This window comes from Denticeps clupeoides, chromosome 19, assembly GCF_900700375.1.
Source record: "Denticeps clupeoides chromosome 19, fDenClu1.1, whole genome shotgun sequence".
Taxonomy (NCBI): domain Eukaryota; kingdom Metazoa; phylum Chordata; class Actinopteri; order Clupeiformes; family Denticipitidae; genus Denticeps; species Denticeps clupeoides.
Window position 1 is genome coordinate 7,577,670 of NC_041725.1, and position 14,584 is coordinate 7,592,253.

Here is a 14,584-nt window from a genome sequence, read left to right on the forward strand (position 1 = left end):
AAATAAATGTTTTAGCGTGTATGAAATGTGCCAATCATATATATGTTTTTATGTACACTACCATTCATAAGTTTAGGCTAATTTTGAAATGTCCTTTTTTTGGATGGGAAACAATTGTTTGGTATATTAAAAACACATCAAATGGATCAAAACTCCAGTCCAGACATGTTTCATGTCGTAAATGACTCTCGAAGTTGGAAATGTATGTTAATGATGGAATATACATATAGATGTACAGAGGAACTTCAAGCAGAAAGCAGCTCCAGATGAATGCTGTATCCTTTTACCCATGTGTGTCACTTTAAAAGCTTCATCCGTTGTCAGAAAACCCTTTTCAATTAGCACAGAAAAACAGTTGATCAAAGATGCAATAAAACTAGTAAAGTTTCTGGTGCATCAGTGGATGAGGGTTTGACTATATTATTTCAATCTTGGCCCATTGCTATTTATTGTCCCCCCTTATTAAAAGCCATTTCTAAACGACCCTAAACTTTTGAAAGGTAGTGTATATTAAAGACTAAACGTGAAATGCTACAAAAAAGCCCCCATAGGGTTGAGCTGCAGTCTGAGTCATCAATGAATTGAGCTTTTTTTTTTTTATGTTGACCTGATTTCCTCTGCACACAGTCAAATAGACAGACAGGAACTGCAGGAAAGACGAAATATGAGTCAGTGGAAGTACAAAAGAAAAGAGGGTCCACATCTGAGGTTTTCACCGTGTAATGCGTTTTTCATACCAGTCAATAATTCTAAGATTTACAGAATGAGACACAGCAAATAGTAAAAACCACAGAGAGAAGGAGGGGAAAAACTGCAGGGATGAACTCAGAAATGGAGGGATGAGACTGAGGCAGTGTGTCAGCAGAAAGGAGCATTAAGCCAGGACGAAAATAGCAACGCGGCCCCGGAGAACTCAGCGATGAAGAAAGGGAAAAGAAAAGCGTAAAATAATGAAATGCACAAAAGGACGAACAGCAACAGAGAGATATATTGAGGGACGTTTGAAAAGAGGCAGTAAACGGTGGCATTTGATTGCTGGGGAGGTCACAGCGATGCAGTGCCGCTCGGTCTGAACTCTGTCACCGCCAGACAGGGTGATGTAAATCCCCGTTTAACGAGGGACAGAGGAGACTGAGCATGGGGAACTGCAGGACATCAGAGGAACTGCCGACACCTTTACATCCCCGCTGTCACAACGAGCGGGAAAGAGTTTACTTTAATGGCAGACATGAAAGGGAGGGGCGGTAGGAAGAGAAAGAGAGATGTAGCCCTTTAAACCCTGTAGCCCTTTGAGATCTTGTGATGAAAAGGGCAATATAAATAAAATGTATTATTATTATTATGGTCTGTGAGAAATAAAGTGGGATGCAGAGAGGAATTCAGACTGAAATCCCATTAAGAGCTTCGGCCCATCCACCCAAGTATCGATCAGATGTTCGTCCAATAGCTCTTCATTAACACCTCTCCTGTTCTAATTACTGTTTGGCTTCACTAATGCTGCCAACACACACACACATTGAAGTACGAGAACAAACCATGTCAACTGGCTGACAGACGCTTGTTAATGTGCCTGTGTCATAATGGGACCCATAATATACCCTCCTCTAAATCTCTTTGAACCTGATTCTGGAAAACAATCTGTAAAAAATCTAGTGGCCCTACAAAAAAAAGCATAAAACATACTGATCAGAAGAATGGGGGTTCTACAGTGCCACACCCTTTTCATTGTTGATATGATTGGCGAATGGTTCTTGGTGGGTGGTGCAGGTGATGGGTGATAGTCAGTGACATTGAGGGCCTTTGCTCTAGATTTTAAAACAAATTGTTCATTTTTGACAGTCAAACTCCTTTGAATCAGTTCTCTGGTCTGTACATAAACTTTTTTACTAGCAAAATCTGCCATTTTGAAAGTGCAAGTGAAATGATTGTCATTGTGGTACACAAAACCGCACAAAATGTGTCCTCTGCTTTTAACACAGTGAGCCGCCACGAAAGGCACCCGAGGAGCAGTGTGTGGGGACGGTGCTTTGCTCAGTGGCACCATGGTGGATCAGGATTCGAACCAGCAAACTTCTGATTATGGAGCTGCTTCCTTAACCACTAGGCCACCACTGCCCCATAGTCCAAACAGTTGCAGCTGTTTGTTTGCTTGCTTAATTTGTACATTGTGCTGCATCCTCTGGTCACAATATGTTGTTGGTTTCAACTGTTCTGAATGGAACAAGGAAAACAGCACATGGTGACATTCAATCCCTTCCATTCCCCCCATTTTTCGCTCCTATCTCCAACTCCTACCTAACGCTCTCTCGCTAAACAAAGGGGCAGCGGGTAAGGAAACAGACTTGTAATTGGATGGTTTGAATCCCGAACAGCCAAGGTGCCACTGAGGTCCCACTTAGCCAAGCACCGTTCCCACACAAAGCCCATTGAGACATGTGATTTTGGGCAATATAAGAAATAAATTTATTTGCTCTCTGGGCGCCTTTCATGGCTGACCACTGCTAACTCAGGGTGATGGGTTAAATGCACAGGACACATTTCATTGTGCGCAGTTACTTTGGGAAGGTGCCCTAATCAAACAGACAGAGAGGAGGGTGAATGTCAATCTTCCTCAGTGACCCTGAGCCACACAGCTAGACGGCTGGAGAATTGCAGACAGTTCGTGAGCCATTTCATAAGCCGCTTCAACAGCAGGGGACCACAGCTGGGAGTAAAACTGAAAATGCTGGAGACTGTGGCGGAGCAGAGGATGCTGGAAAAGCTTCAGTCTATTATTGAAAATGCTGATCACCCACTGCACGGTGCTGTGTTGGGGCCCAGGAGTTTTTTCAGCAATAGACTAACACGTTTGAAATGCTCCACTGAACGCCACAGGGAATCCTTCCTTCCCACAGCTATCAGACTTTTTAACTCACCCGATAAGTGGCCCTGTTAACTTAACTTTTAACTCTTTAACTTTTAACTGTGCAGTGCTGCTTTAGCCCTTACAACATACTTATTTTTAGTGCTTATTTTTATTTTATTTTTATTTAAACTCATAAATGTATGTCTGTCTCTCAGTCTCTCTGTGCACTTGTTGTATGTCTTGTACATACATTGTATGTCCTTCCCTCTGTGCAGTTGTGGCATAAGCAATTTCCCGGAATTAATAAAGTTTTCTGATTCAGATTCTGAGGGGCACTTGTCCTTTTGGCAGTGGAGGTGCGGTTGAGACTATGAAACTGAGGGCTATGTGGGGACGGTGCTTTAAAAGCTGGATTTGGGTGGACATTTGGCTGACACAGTGACACTGAGGTGCTCATTGTTTCAACACTGGAGCTCCTCCCCTCATGGAACCAACAAACCTAACTAGAACCTCTGGAGGTCAATCAGTGTTATGCCTTTTTTTTTTTTTAATTGAATTTTTTCTTCTTTTTTTTTTTTTTGTACAAATGAAATTTCCTTGAGCACTGTTATACAAGCATATACATGTTTTAAGCCTTTTAATCTTTTTTTACAGCTTTGTTATTGCTCGTATTTTGTACTTTTGTTTCACCAGATTCACCAAATAGTAATTTAAATCTGATTGATCTACAGTCACCTAATGATTTTCACAGTTTTGTTACTACTAGGGGTGGTAGTAGCCTAGTGGGTAACACACTCGCCTATGAACCAGAAGACTCAGGTTCAAACCCCACTTACTACCATTGTGTCCCTGAGTAGGACACTTAACCCTAAGTTGCTCCAGGGGGCGACTGTCCCTGTAACTACCGACTAAGTCGCTCTGGATAAGGGCGTCTGATAAATGCTGTAAATGTAAAATGTACTGCAGTTAATCCAGCTTTTGACAATATCTTCTGAGGTTGATGATTGGACAACCAGTGTCTTTCGCACATCTCCATCAGGTGTCAGGCACTGAACACAGGATGGCTGAGTGCATCTTTTCTGATCTGGTGCACAGCAGTGGCGCTTTGGTTCGGAATTGACCATTAAAACTGAGGTGTGTGTGATCGTTCAGTTAGATTAATAGTGTAAGTGTGTTGTGTAGACTGCGGGCCCATTGACGAGGCCAGTGCTGACTTGTAACTCACAGATTCGACGAGCAAGTGCCCCACAGTCTGGCGGTCGTGCCAGTCGTTGACACATCCTGTGACCTGCTCCAGAAAGTGTTCGTGGTGGTCCAGTATCTCAGGGATCTGGAAGAATATCTCGTCCACCAGCGAGGGGTCACACAGTGGGGAGTTCTCTGGCTGTTTCAGAGGCTTCATGTAACCCTGTGGGACAGAGAAGATCACACGGCGCAAGTATGGTGAAAATGGCTGCAGAAACGTGTTGAAGTGTGTGTTATGTTTAGGAGGGCACCTGAGGAGCAGCTTCCATACACACCCAAAAGCATTTACACTAACAATTTTCTCTTTGTTTCTTTACTCACGAAAAAGAAAAAAAAAAACACACATTATGGCTCGAGTCAGAAACATCATGAATATTCATATGAGCTTCAGCATAAACAGTTGTGCAGTCCTCAACAACAAACAATGAGCAACATCTGATGAAGGGATGAGTTAGTTCACTGGAGATCTGAAGGTCACAAATAATGATCCAAAACAGAGCTCTGTGCCCATATGCCACTGAGGACACAAAATGTCATTAAAAGGAACTGTTTTGTTTATTAAAATGTACGGAGAGATTCCTGGAGATACAATACCTATGGAATAAAAATGGTGAATGTGATTGACTTAAGTGAAAGAAAAGCCTGTTGGAAGCTCTACTTGACATTAAATTTGTGTAGATGGGCTGACGTGTGTTTGCATAACTGCTCTGCGACAGGCCTTGATGAAAGGAAATCCTTCATTCCCCCATGCGGGCTTACTGAGGTACATCAGGCCCAGAGAATCTGCCCTCTCAAAACACTTTCATTTTTCAAAGCAAAGGATGACCTTTCTCTCTCACACACACACATGGTGTATACTCTGATGATGTCTTGAGGAACAGGAAGTTTTGGGAGCCAGTGGAAGAGCAACACAGAGCCCCACTCTGTACTCCAGCCTCCCAGCCATGCAAATCCACACCCAGGCAAGGCCTGGCAGCTAATTGACCACTTCACAACGTGAGCTGTACTGAATGTGGGTGGAATAAGAGCTGAGGCTGTTCGAGAAGTCACACAGAGGCTCACACAAATTGCGCAGTTTGCCAGAAGACCAGACCATTTTTATTTGTTTGATAAAAGGCAAATCATAAGGTTCCTTAAAACCCCTGATTCTTTTTTAGACCTAGTCTGGATATTAGTAAGTTTAATACAGCTAACAATTACCACGAAGTCACACGTTCACACTCCATTGTGTGCCTGAGTCTCCAGGGGGTACTGTCCTTGTCATTTTTGATTGAATGTCACTCTGGGTGAGGGCATCTGCTATATGCCATAAATGTAAATGGAAACCATGTGGCACCATTGCTCTTTCTGTGATAAAATATGCTATTTAATAGTCAACACTTCAGTAATTAATTTTAATTGCAATGTATGACAAAAAAACTGACGGCACTGGTGCAATGGTGCGTTCCATTTGTGGAAAACTCTACATGCGCTGCATGATGGACTCCATTTTGGAAGTGAGAGAGGAAAGAGCTGTGCTTCACTGCAGCCCATTGTCACCTTGTAGCCATGGTGACACAGCAGCAACCAGCTGACTCGCACAGTCATCGCCAGCGGAGGGAAGAATGGCAGCATTTTCCTCTCCTCCCACGCAGTCCGAGCAACCACTGCCATCCCTAATTCCCTCCTCAAAGTGATGGAGGTTCGCAGAAATGGGTTCAAGTTTTACAGCTACATATGTATTATAAATACAAAACTATGAAACTTCCAAGCGAGAAGCTTTTTCTGTACACAAGCCCACACCCCTATAAAAGTAAATATTTCAGGGGATAACAGACATCGGAAATGTTCAAATGCCATAAATGATAATAAAAACCTTATAAAAATACTGATAAATTTTTTTTAATGAATAAAAAAAAAATAAAAAATTGGTCTTCACAGGGTCAAGCAAAGGAACTTAAATGCATTCAGAATCTTAATTAAACTCAGTCATATGTTAATTGTTACTGCTATAATGTGTTTGTGTCTGCGCGCGCAATGTTCAGGACACAACAGACGTTTAGCCGCGTAAACACAGCAACACAGATGCCATTGTTCCTCAGTGTAGGCGCCGCTGTTATATAACAGGAGTTTTTCAGTGGCTCACAGCAGTACATTTGATTTCATAGGTTTTCGGAGCGTGTGTCTGCGTGCAAGGTCTGTACACGCCACCGTCCATTCTTTTGCCATCCAACACTGCAACGCTGCTCTCACCTGTATTAACGTGCGCAGAGACTCGACGTATGACTGCTCGGTGTCCAGGAGAGTCATGACCACATGCTTTCTCATATCCTGCAGGGGGACAGAACAGCGGAGTCAGATTAAAGCCTAAAACCATATGCACAACCTTTCACATTAGCAAGAACAACTGAAAAGGAAATGTACAGAATGTAAAAAAAATAATAATTTATTGTTATAAAAAAATGTTATAAAAAAAGTGACTATACATCTTGGCTCTGATCAAGCTCGTTTAAAATGGTGAACAGAGCCAAATAAGTTTTCTGTACTTTCCTTGAAAAATTAGCTCACACATACATACTGAACAGGGTCTGTTTTACAAAACAAAATGTGCTAAACTCCGAGAGGGATGGGAAGGAATCTGAGAGGAGATTTTTTTTTACTGCCTGGATATATGCAGAGTTATCAAAATACCTCCACAGAACACCCTGTAACACTACTGGAATTAACATAATGTACAACGGATGAGGTACACTGGAATTTACAGAAGTTGTGCCTGAAGACCTAATAGAAGAATGCTCTGGAAAATTCAGGAATTCCTTCAAATGGACTTTATTTTGGACAACTGTTCCCTGGACGCTCCCAGTAAATTAGAAGAACTGCATGTAAAGCTATTTATAGGTTTAAAAACCATGTCCCCATGGTCTGGTCTTGCTGTCGTGTGAAAGGGGAGACCATTGATTGTTTTGGCTAAAACCATTACTGCTCAATAACTGCTAAAACAAGCAAAAAAACAGAATGGTCGTAAGTGGGGTTTGAACCTGTCTTCTTCTTGACTTTGTCTTCTGACTCATAAGTGAGTGTCTCACCCACTAGGCTAGTCCTAATAACCTACTCAGGTGGGATGGAATTTGGAATGTTTTTTGGGGTAAGTGGTGGTCTTGCTGTTAAGGAAGCAGACTCATGATAAATATTCAAATCCCGAACAATCAAGGTGCTGCTAAGGTACCTTTGAGCAAAATACAATCTCCACGCACTGCTCCACGGGTACCTGACATGGCTGGCCACTGCTCAGGAAGGGTCATGGGTTCCCTTTGAATCAGATAGGGATTGACCGATACGATAAATTGCTACCCCAACATGTTCCACGGCAATTTCTAAAAGAAAATTTTTTTAAAATATTTAAATCTGATGTTTCCTTAAACATAACAGAATAATTTGAGGTTCCTCCCCAGTTTATAATACAACAGAGTTTCTGCATGTTGAAGGAAGCCAAATGTAAGACTTTTAAAGACCTTTTTAAGGCCACTTGAATCAAATTTTTACATTGGGGTAATCAACTACATTTGTCCAAGGGCACAGGGTTTTTCTTGCCAGACAAAATTATATATATTTTATATATAATTAATAAACATTAATATATTATTCATTGGAATATTCATTTTCCTTCCAAATGTCTGATATTTTTAGCCTTTGTCAATGTTAACAGTCTCATATTACCTGTAAAGCTGCAAGCCTCTCAGGATTTGTGAATCCTTTCTGGCTGTTTTTAATATAGGTGACATGAGCCGTTGCCCAAGGGGGGCATCGTGGATGGAGGTGGCAACAATATACGTTTTTTTCAGTGCTGATAATGAAAAAAAAAACCTGAGTCTGAACTTTTTTCTATGCTTTGGAGGTGAGCGGCAACACACTTTCAACACATAACTTGTTGGGCCTTTATAAACAGCCTGATCAATAACAACTCTGATCATCATTATTGTCAAGTGGGGTCTATGGGTATGCTCCACTGCGAGAATGTAGACTGTTAAATGAGAACTTCTGGTGAATTTAGTAGAAATAAATGAACATTCAGACATGAGATGAACAAACCAGTATAAGCCTATATCTTCAGTAACATCTGTGTGCAGAGCACCAGAGATCTTGAGACCCGGGGCATGGTAGACGTGTTCAGTAATCCATCCCTGCTTTTAACAAGTCACTTGTCTGCCTACCTACTGTTTGTATATTGAGACAATACAGCCATTCCAAGAAAGGTTAGTTGGTGGCAATTACAGTAGCAGTAGAATAATAGCCACTGACCAAAGGACACTACAACACTTAAGTTTATTCAAAACAATTCACTAAAATAAGTGATAGAATGTAAATACAAAAGAGAACAAAAAAGAAAACAAAAAATTGCTTACTTTAGCTTTTCAGACAGACATTATTTAAAAGGGTGGGTTTAAATTAGCTAAACGATTGGCCATTGAGGGTGGAATATCTGCTTTGGCCGTTAACCCTGGCAAATGTGAGACTTTTTTTAGTGCTGCACGATTAATCTAATCGCAATCGTAATCGCGATGTCAGTCTGTGCGATTACATGAATGCAAAAAGCTGCGATTTAAATGTGACGTTTTTGGTTTCGATTCGGTTCAATGGAGACTTCAGATTCGTGACTCACATAGACATATGGGTACACGTACGTCAACGTCGTCGCCATATTGCGATAGGCTGTGCTGTGGCGTGAAGCATATACATGTCTATGGAGAGACGTGCATAAAAATGCCTCACTCTTGTGCTGCTTGGGGCTGTTCAAACCGCTGTACGCTCCAAACCAGATCCCGGGGGATTACATTTCATAGGCAAGGCTGGACAATTGTTTTGAATATATTTGGCCATTATAAAATCCCGTTTTATAAGTCTTAACCTTAGCTAAGCTAGGCTAAGCTAACGAAGCTATGCATTCCTGTGTTCAAGTCAGCCTCCAAACAACGTTTTGGCTAAACGTAGGCATTAACTATTTAGACTGTTCTTAGCTGTTTAGTTAACATTTTTCAAACTTTGAAGGTTTCCTAAAGAAATTCACCTCAGTTTAATTAGCTAAGCTAGGCTAAGCTAACAAAGCTATGCATCCCTGTGTTCAAGTCAGCCTCCAAACAATGTTTTGGTTAAACGTAAGAACTATAATACGGGATTTTATAATGGCCAAATATAATCAAAACAGTTGTTTAGCCTTACCAGGGTCTGTCGTTCGACAGCAATGTTTTTTTAAAGTAAAGACTTTTTTGTGATTATTTAAATTTTGTAGAATATTGTATTTTGAAAGCACTGGGCATTTCAAGCATTTCTACTTTTTTTGGCCTGACCTGGACCGAGACCAATCCAACAAGTCCAGCTTTTAAAAGCCTGGCTGTCTGTGCATGCGCTATAAAAGGTGCAGGGAAATCAGCAGGTTTAAAACATAAATAAAACACATCACCTGACTCAAAGAGTCAGCATATGCAACATCGCCATCAGATTTAGATGAATGGGTGAAAGATTTCGGTTTTACTGGGTAGTTACAGTCTGTAGCTAGCACTTACAGTAAAACACAGGGCACCAAATGGGCTACGTCATTCCCATGCACACGTTGTGCTTAATAAACCTGGAAGTACAGGGACTGACAGCCTTGTTTCATTTAATGTATTGGGTCTGGAGTATTTTAAGACCTTTAAGGATTACTAATCATCATAAGGATTTAAGGATTACTGATCCTTTTTAATGATATTTAATGCCTTAATTTTGGAAAATCCAATTTAAGACCTTTTTCGCGGTAACCCTGTAAGAGTTTCAGCTCAATACTCATGATTGGGCGATATCAACACTCCCCCTGGTATCGGAACTGAGAAAGCCGGATGGGTACATTCCTACTTTTACTCGAGATTTCAGGGCCAGTTTTAACTCATCATATTTAAGGGGTTTTATGAACATAGACACAAATCTGATAAATAAGAAAGCTCTCTGCCTCAAGGATGGAATCATTTTATAAAATAATTATATCCGCATTGGGATTAAAAACTGTAATAACAATGAATAGACCAACCCATAACGTTGCTCAAACAGATTAATTACATGATTGAAATAAAACCATTTTTATATATAACTATACTGAATAAGTGATGTGGTGTAAGGTTTACCATGGCTCAGCCAATCAGATTTTAGAATTGAAACTTTTTCAGTTTCAATGAAACCGTTGTAACCACTTTCATGATAAATCAGCCATCAAGACAAAAGAGGGTCACAATGTCCCTACAGTGATGAGAGTAGGCAGCAGGGGTCTTCCTCTGAGCCAGTGACATCCATCTGCCACCGTTTCCTCCACCGTCACTGTTGAATCACTTGGTGCTGTTAGCGGGTGTGCTGGGGGAAGAGTCCTACTCATCCAACAGGCACACTGCTGTTTCCACACGACAGAAACAAACCTGCTGACCCCCCGAGCGTGGCTTTTTATAACTTTAATGAGGGAACGTCGGGCCACCAACTCATCCTGTTCTAAACACGGAAATGATTGAGTCCCTTGCAGAACATGAGCCGGACGATTGATTACTATTGATGCATCAGTCAAGTGGTAGATATTAAAGGTAAACTGGCATTAGGCACAATGTTCACCCGTTTCTTAATCAAATGAAATTTATTATAGGGATTAGCAACATAACAGATACACATCTGACATTAACTGAATACAAGTGTCATCAATACAAGCTCTTATACATTTAAATTCAGTTTAAGTTTAAGACAGATGGATATTAAGACAAGCAAATGCAGCAAATCAGCTGAAATAGCTGTTTATCAAGAAGCCTCGGCACAAACACTACCACACAGGAGAAGACTCTCTGTTCTGACATTCAGCAGGCTACTGGACGATGAGTCAGGCAACACGAGCCTGAAGCCAAGAAATAAACCATCAAAATGATCTGTGTTTTGGTTTCAGGACTCATAGGTATGAGCACACCAAGTCAAACCAAAAACATCTAAATGACCCTCCCATGGCAAGAGTTTCTCAATTTCCAGACATTTCTGATACTTCCATTTTGAGATGCAAAAAACCAACAACTTTAAACAAGACCATTGACTGTTCTATATATTTGATTGCATCAAATATAGCCACCACCCTGAAAAGTGCACCAATGTGCACAGCCTACAGAGTATGCAACATGGATGTGAAAACACAATTGTTTTCGTTTGCATGAACAGTACTGTTCATTTGCTGGTTTGCCTATAAAACGGTCAAAAAAAAAAAAAAAAAAAAAAAAACAAACAGATTGACTTGAAAACCAGCTGATTTAGACTGCATTCCTCTGGACCCAACAGCAACAAACTAAAACCCAAAAATAGATGGAAATGGCATTAAACTACCGTATTAACTTCCAGCTTTTTCAGGAGCCACAACAGGTGTCCATGTAGAAGCCCCTGGCAGAAAAGGGTCTTTGAACTATTTTGGGGTACTCAAGTGGGTTTCCTGCTAAATTTTCTGAGAGGAACATTCCTACTGGATTTCTGGGTAGGCTGAGCCCAAGCAACACTAACCTAAAATAATCTGAGCTTCAACAGGTCTATAAAGTCTATATGCAATTTTATAGTGTTTTAGTGTGATCAATGACATTTGTGTAGTCACTGGTACACAACAAATCCAAAAGGGCTAAATATGTGGGGAGAAGATTTTCTCGTTCATAGAGGGACACAGCGGGTAAAAGCAATGATAGAAATAACTGGAATGCGACATTCAGGGTTCTTACACATCTTTTACAAAAGAATTTCCAGGACTTTTCAGTTACTCTAAGGCAATTTTTCATGACCATTATGTTGTCTGAAATTTCTGTGTAAATTTTAAGAATAAAAAAAACCACACACATCACAATATTGTTATGTCCTCCAAGTTCACACAGTCTGAGCCAGATTTAAATGGACCGAATCAGCATGGATCAGATGTAATTTGCACGACTTTTAAAAAGAGACATGTGGCTGTGGACATGCTGGAATATGGATGCAACACCATGTGAAGGGTTTACTACGTAAAGCCTGCAAAGATACTACAGACCTGCACTGCTTTTAAACATTGTAGTTGTAAATGTAGAAAAACGCTTCTCGCGCAGTCTTACATCGTTATACATTCGTGTGTCGTATTTCAATGACTTTTCCACGACTTTATATGTTTATTTATATGTTATTTTATATGTATATTTATAATCACACAATGTTTCTGTATTTAATGTTAGTAAGAGCCAGTGTGTAGGCATTTGTCAAATAAGGTGTGTGTGTGTGTATGTATGTCTTAGGAACCAGAACATAGTTGTGCAAAAAAAAAAAAAAAAAAAAAAAAAAAAAAAAAAAAAAAAAAATGTTTTCTACATTTACAGAAGAAAAAAAAGAAAAAACTAAATGACGTATCAGAATCTTGGAAAGCAGGAGTTAACTACCCACCCAGTCAAATGCAGCTTAATACATCTTGTTCACAGGGATGTAAAAAAAATAAAATAAAAAAACATAACCTTTTAAAAAGACTTTTAAAGATAAAAAATTCTTCTGTCAGTCAAACACAAAGCAATGCATATGCTGACTAATCACCAAAACCATTAGTCACTAAAAGGTGAAGTGAAAAGCACTGAACATCTAACGACTGTGCTCCTGTCAAGGTGTGAATCCGGATCACATTTATTGATCAAGTACGTGAGTGAGCACATACAACAAGGAAATTGATTCCTGATGGAGTCTCGACAACACAACAGTATAAAGAACAATATACAATAGTAAAGTCAAAATCTTATGTATAGAAAAATACAAAGATTACAGAAATGCACAATACAGTGTATGTAGAGTGAAGTTGAAGTTGTCCATGCATTTGGAAGTAGGAAAAGCTACACAACTGGGTCAGTGGATCTGATGTTTATTATGAATAGCAAACCACATAAATTCAGTCCAGGCACAAATCAGATGGACATAACTCATTATAAAAAAAAAAAGTTAAAAGTATAACCCCAAACCAGATCAGCACATTCCTACACCATCCAGACGTCACTCAGACACAGAGAAGCAAGCTCCTCTAAAACGTCAACCCTCAAACCCTTGCTGACACACGTCTGACATGTGTTTAGTGACGCAGTTAAACTAGAACATTCACACACAAGCAGAGCTGAGGAAACCCACAAACCACCCAAAAGAAAACTTCCAGGACCTTCTCCTGATTTCCCCTCATTCTAGTGAGGGCCTGAGGAATGTAGCAAGAAGGCGAGGAGAGGAGGAATGCTGGGAAATGAGACCTGACAGGAGCACCAGCCCAACTCCTGCTCATCCTCTGTGTCAAAGTTAAAAAAAAGAAAGCGAGAGAGAGGACGAAAAAGCTGCCCCAGTCTATACCCTTTTCTATTAAAGCTGCTTAATAAATCAAATGCGCAAGAAAAAAAAGCCAGAGAATGCAGAGGAAGCATGTGTGTTAATTAAACTTCAATTAGTGACCTCAGCACCCTGAATAATTAGCTCGAGCACAGAAATGACCTAGTATGAAAGCAGCAGACACGTGGCTCAAATTCAATCAACAGTTTTTCCCATCAACAATTGTCTATTTTAGGTTTGAAACATCTCTCCATTGGTGGACGACAAACCAAGATGAATTATTTGACTTCTGTTATAGTCATTAGCAAATTAATCACTTGGGACTTGTAAACAAAAAACTGTCCCTTAGGTCAAAAGAGGCGTGGTGTGAAGCCTACCATTAAATACAGACTCTTGTTCTCATGTTATAAACCTAGGAACCTTTATTGGATTATCTAGACTTTGTCTAAGGATGGGCTGTCTGGGAATAACGTCCAGTGCTGTTGCGCACAGGTCACAGGATTGCCAGGGTAACCACATTAGCACCAAAGGACAGTGACAAATTGAAAGAGAGGGTCAACATCAGAAAATGTTGGGCACAGCTTTGCCAGACACAACTTCGTAACAGACGACTAAACAAAGAAGCGGAATCTAAATGTGGAACAAAAGGTCAACAGCTCTGAAGGAATCTGTGGGCCCTGGCCTACTTTGGGGATTTAAGAATGACTGCAGACATCACGGCATGGTCCCTTTTTCTACAAGAAAATATGCATGTTAAAAACTGGACTGCATCGCATGGAAGAACATTGAAAAAGAGGTAACACACTGTTAGCTTTTCCCTGCCTGGAGTCTTAGCGCTTGCATTCCCTGTGGTCTCAGTTCGACTGGGCACTTCCTGGCAAAACTGTCCACCAATAACAGTTGCGCTCCCATTGCGTCTATGAAACTCAACACTGCAGTGCTCAAAACCCCCGTGGTTCCTCCCTTCCTCGCCCTCAACCCAACGACCCGCCCCCGGCCGCCCGGCGGCATGACTTCACGCTGGGCGCCCAGCCTCCGTCTCTAGCCGTGGTACGGACCAGCTTCGAGTCTAAACACAGAGACGGACGGGACGGCCAGGCGTGCCAGGCAGATGTCTGGCTCAGCCTGCTCTCTGATGGTTTTTCTTGGCTTGGAGAAGCGAGGCCC

At 40.9% G+C, this 14,584-nt stretch overlaps 1 protein-coding gene across 1 annotated transcript in view; it reads right to left on the reverse strand.

Moving 5' to 3' along the window:
- Positions 1-14,584, reverse strand: part of arhgef17 (Rho guanine nucleotide exchange factor (GEF) 17) — a 72,743-nt gene that overhangs the window by 14,287 nt on the left and 43,872 nt on the right. Inside the window, 2 exon segments of the mRNA XM_028961551.1 lie at positions 4,071-4,253; positions 6,323-6,400. Of these exon segments, the coding sequence (XP_028817384.1) occupies positions 4,071-4,253; positions 6,323-6,400 (261 nt within the window).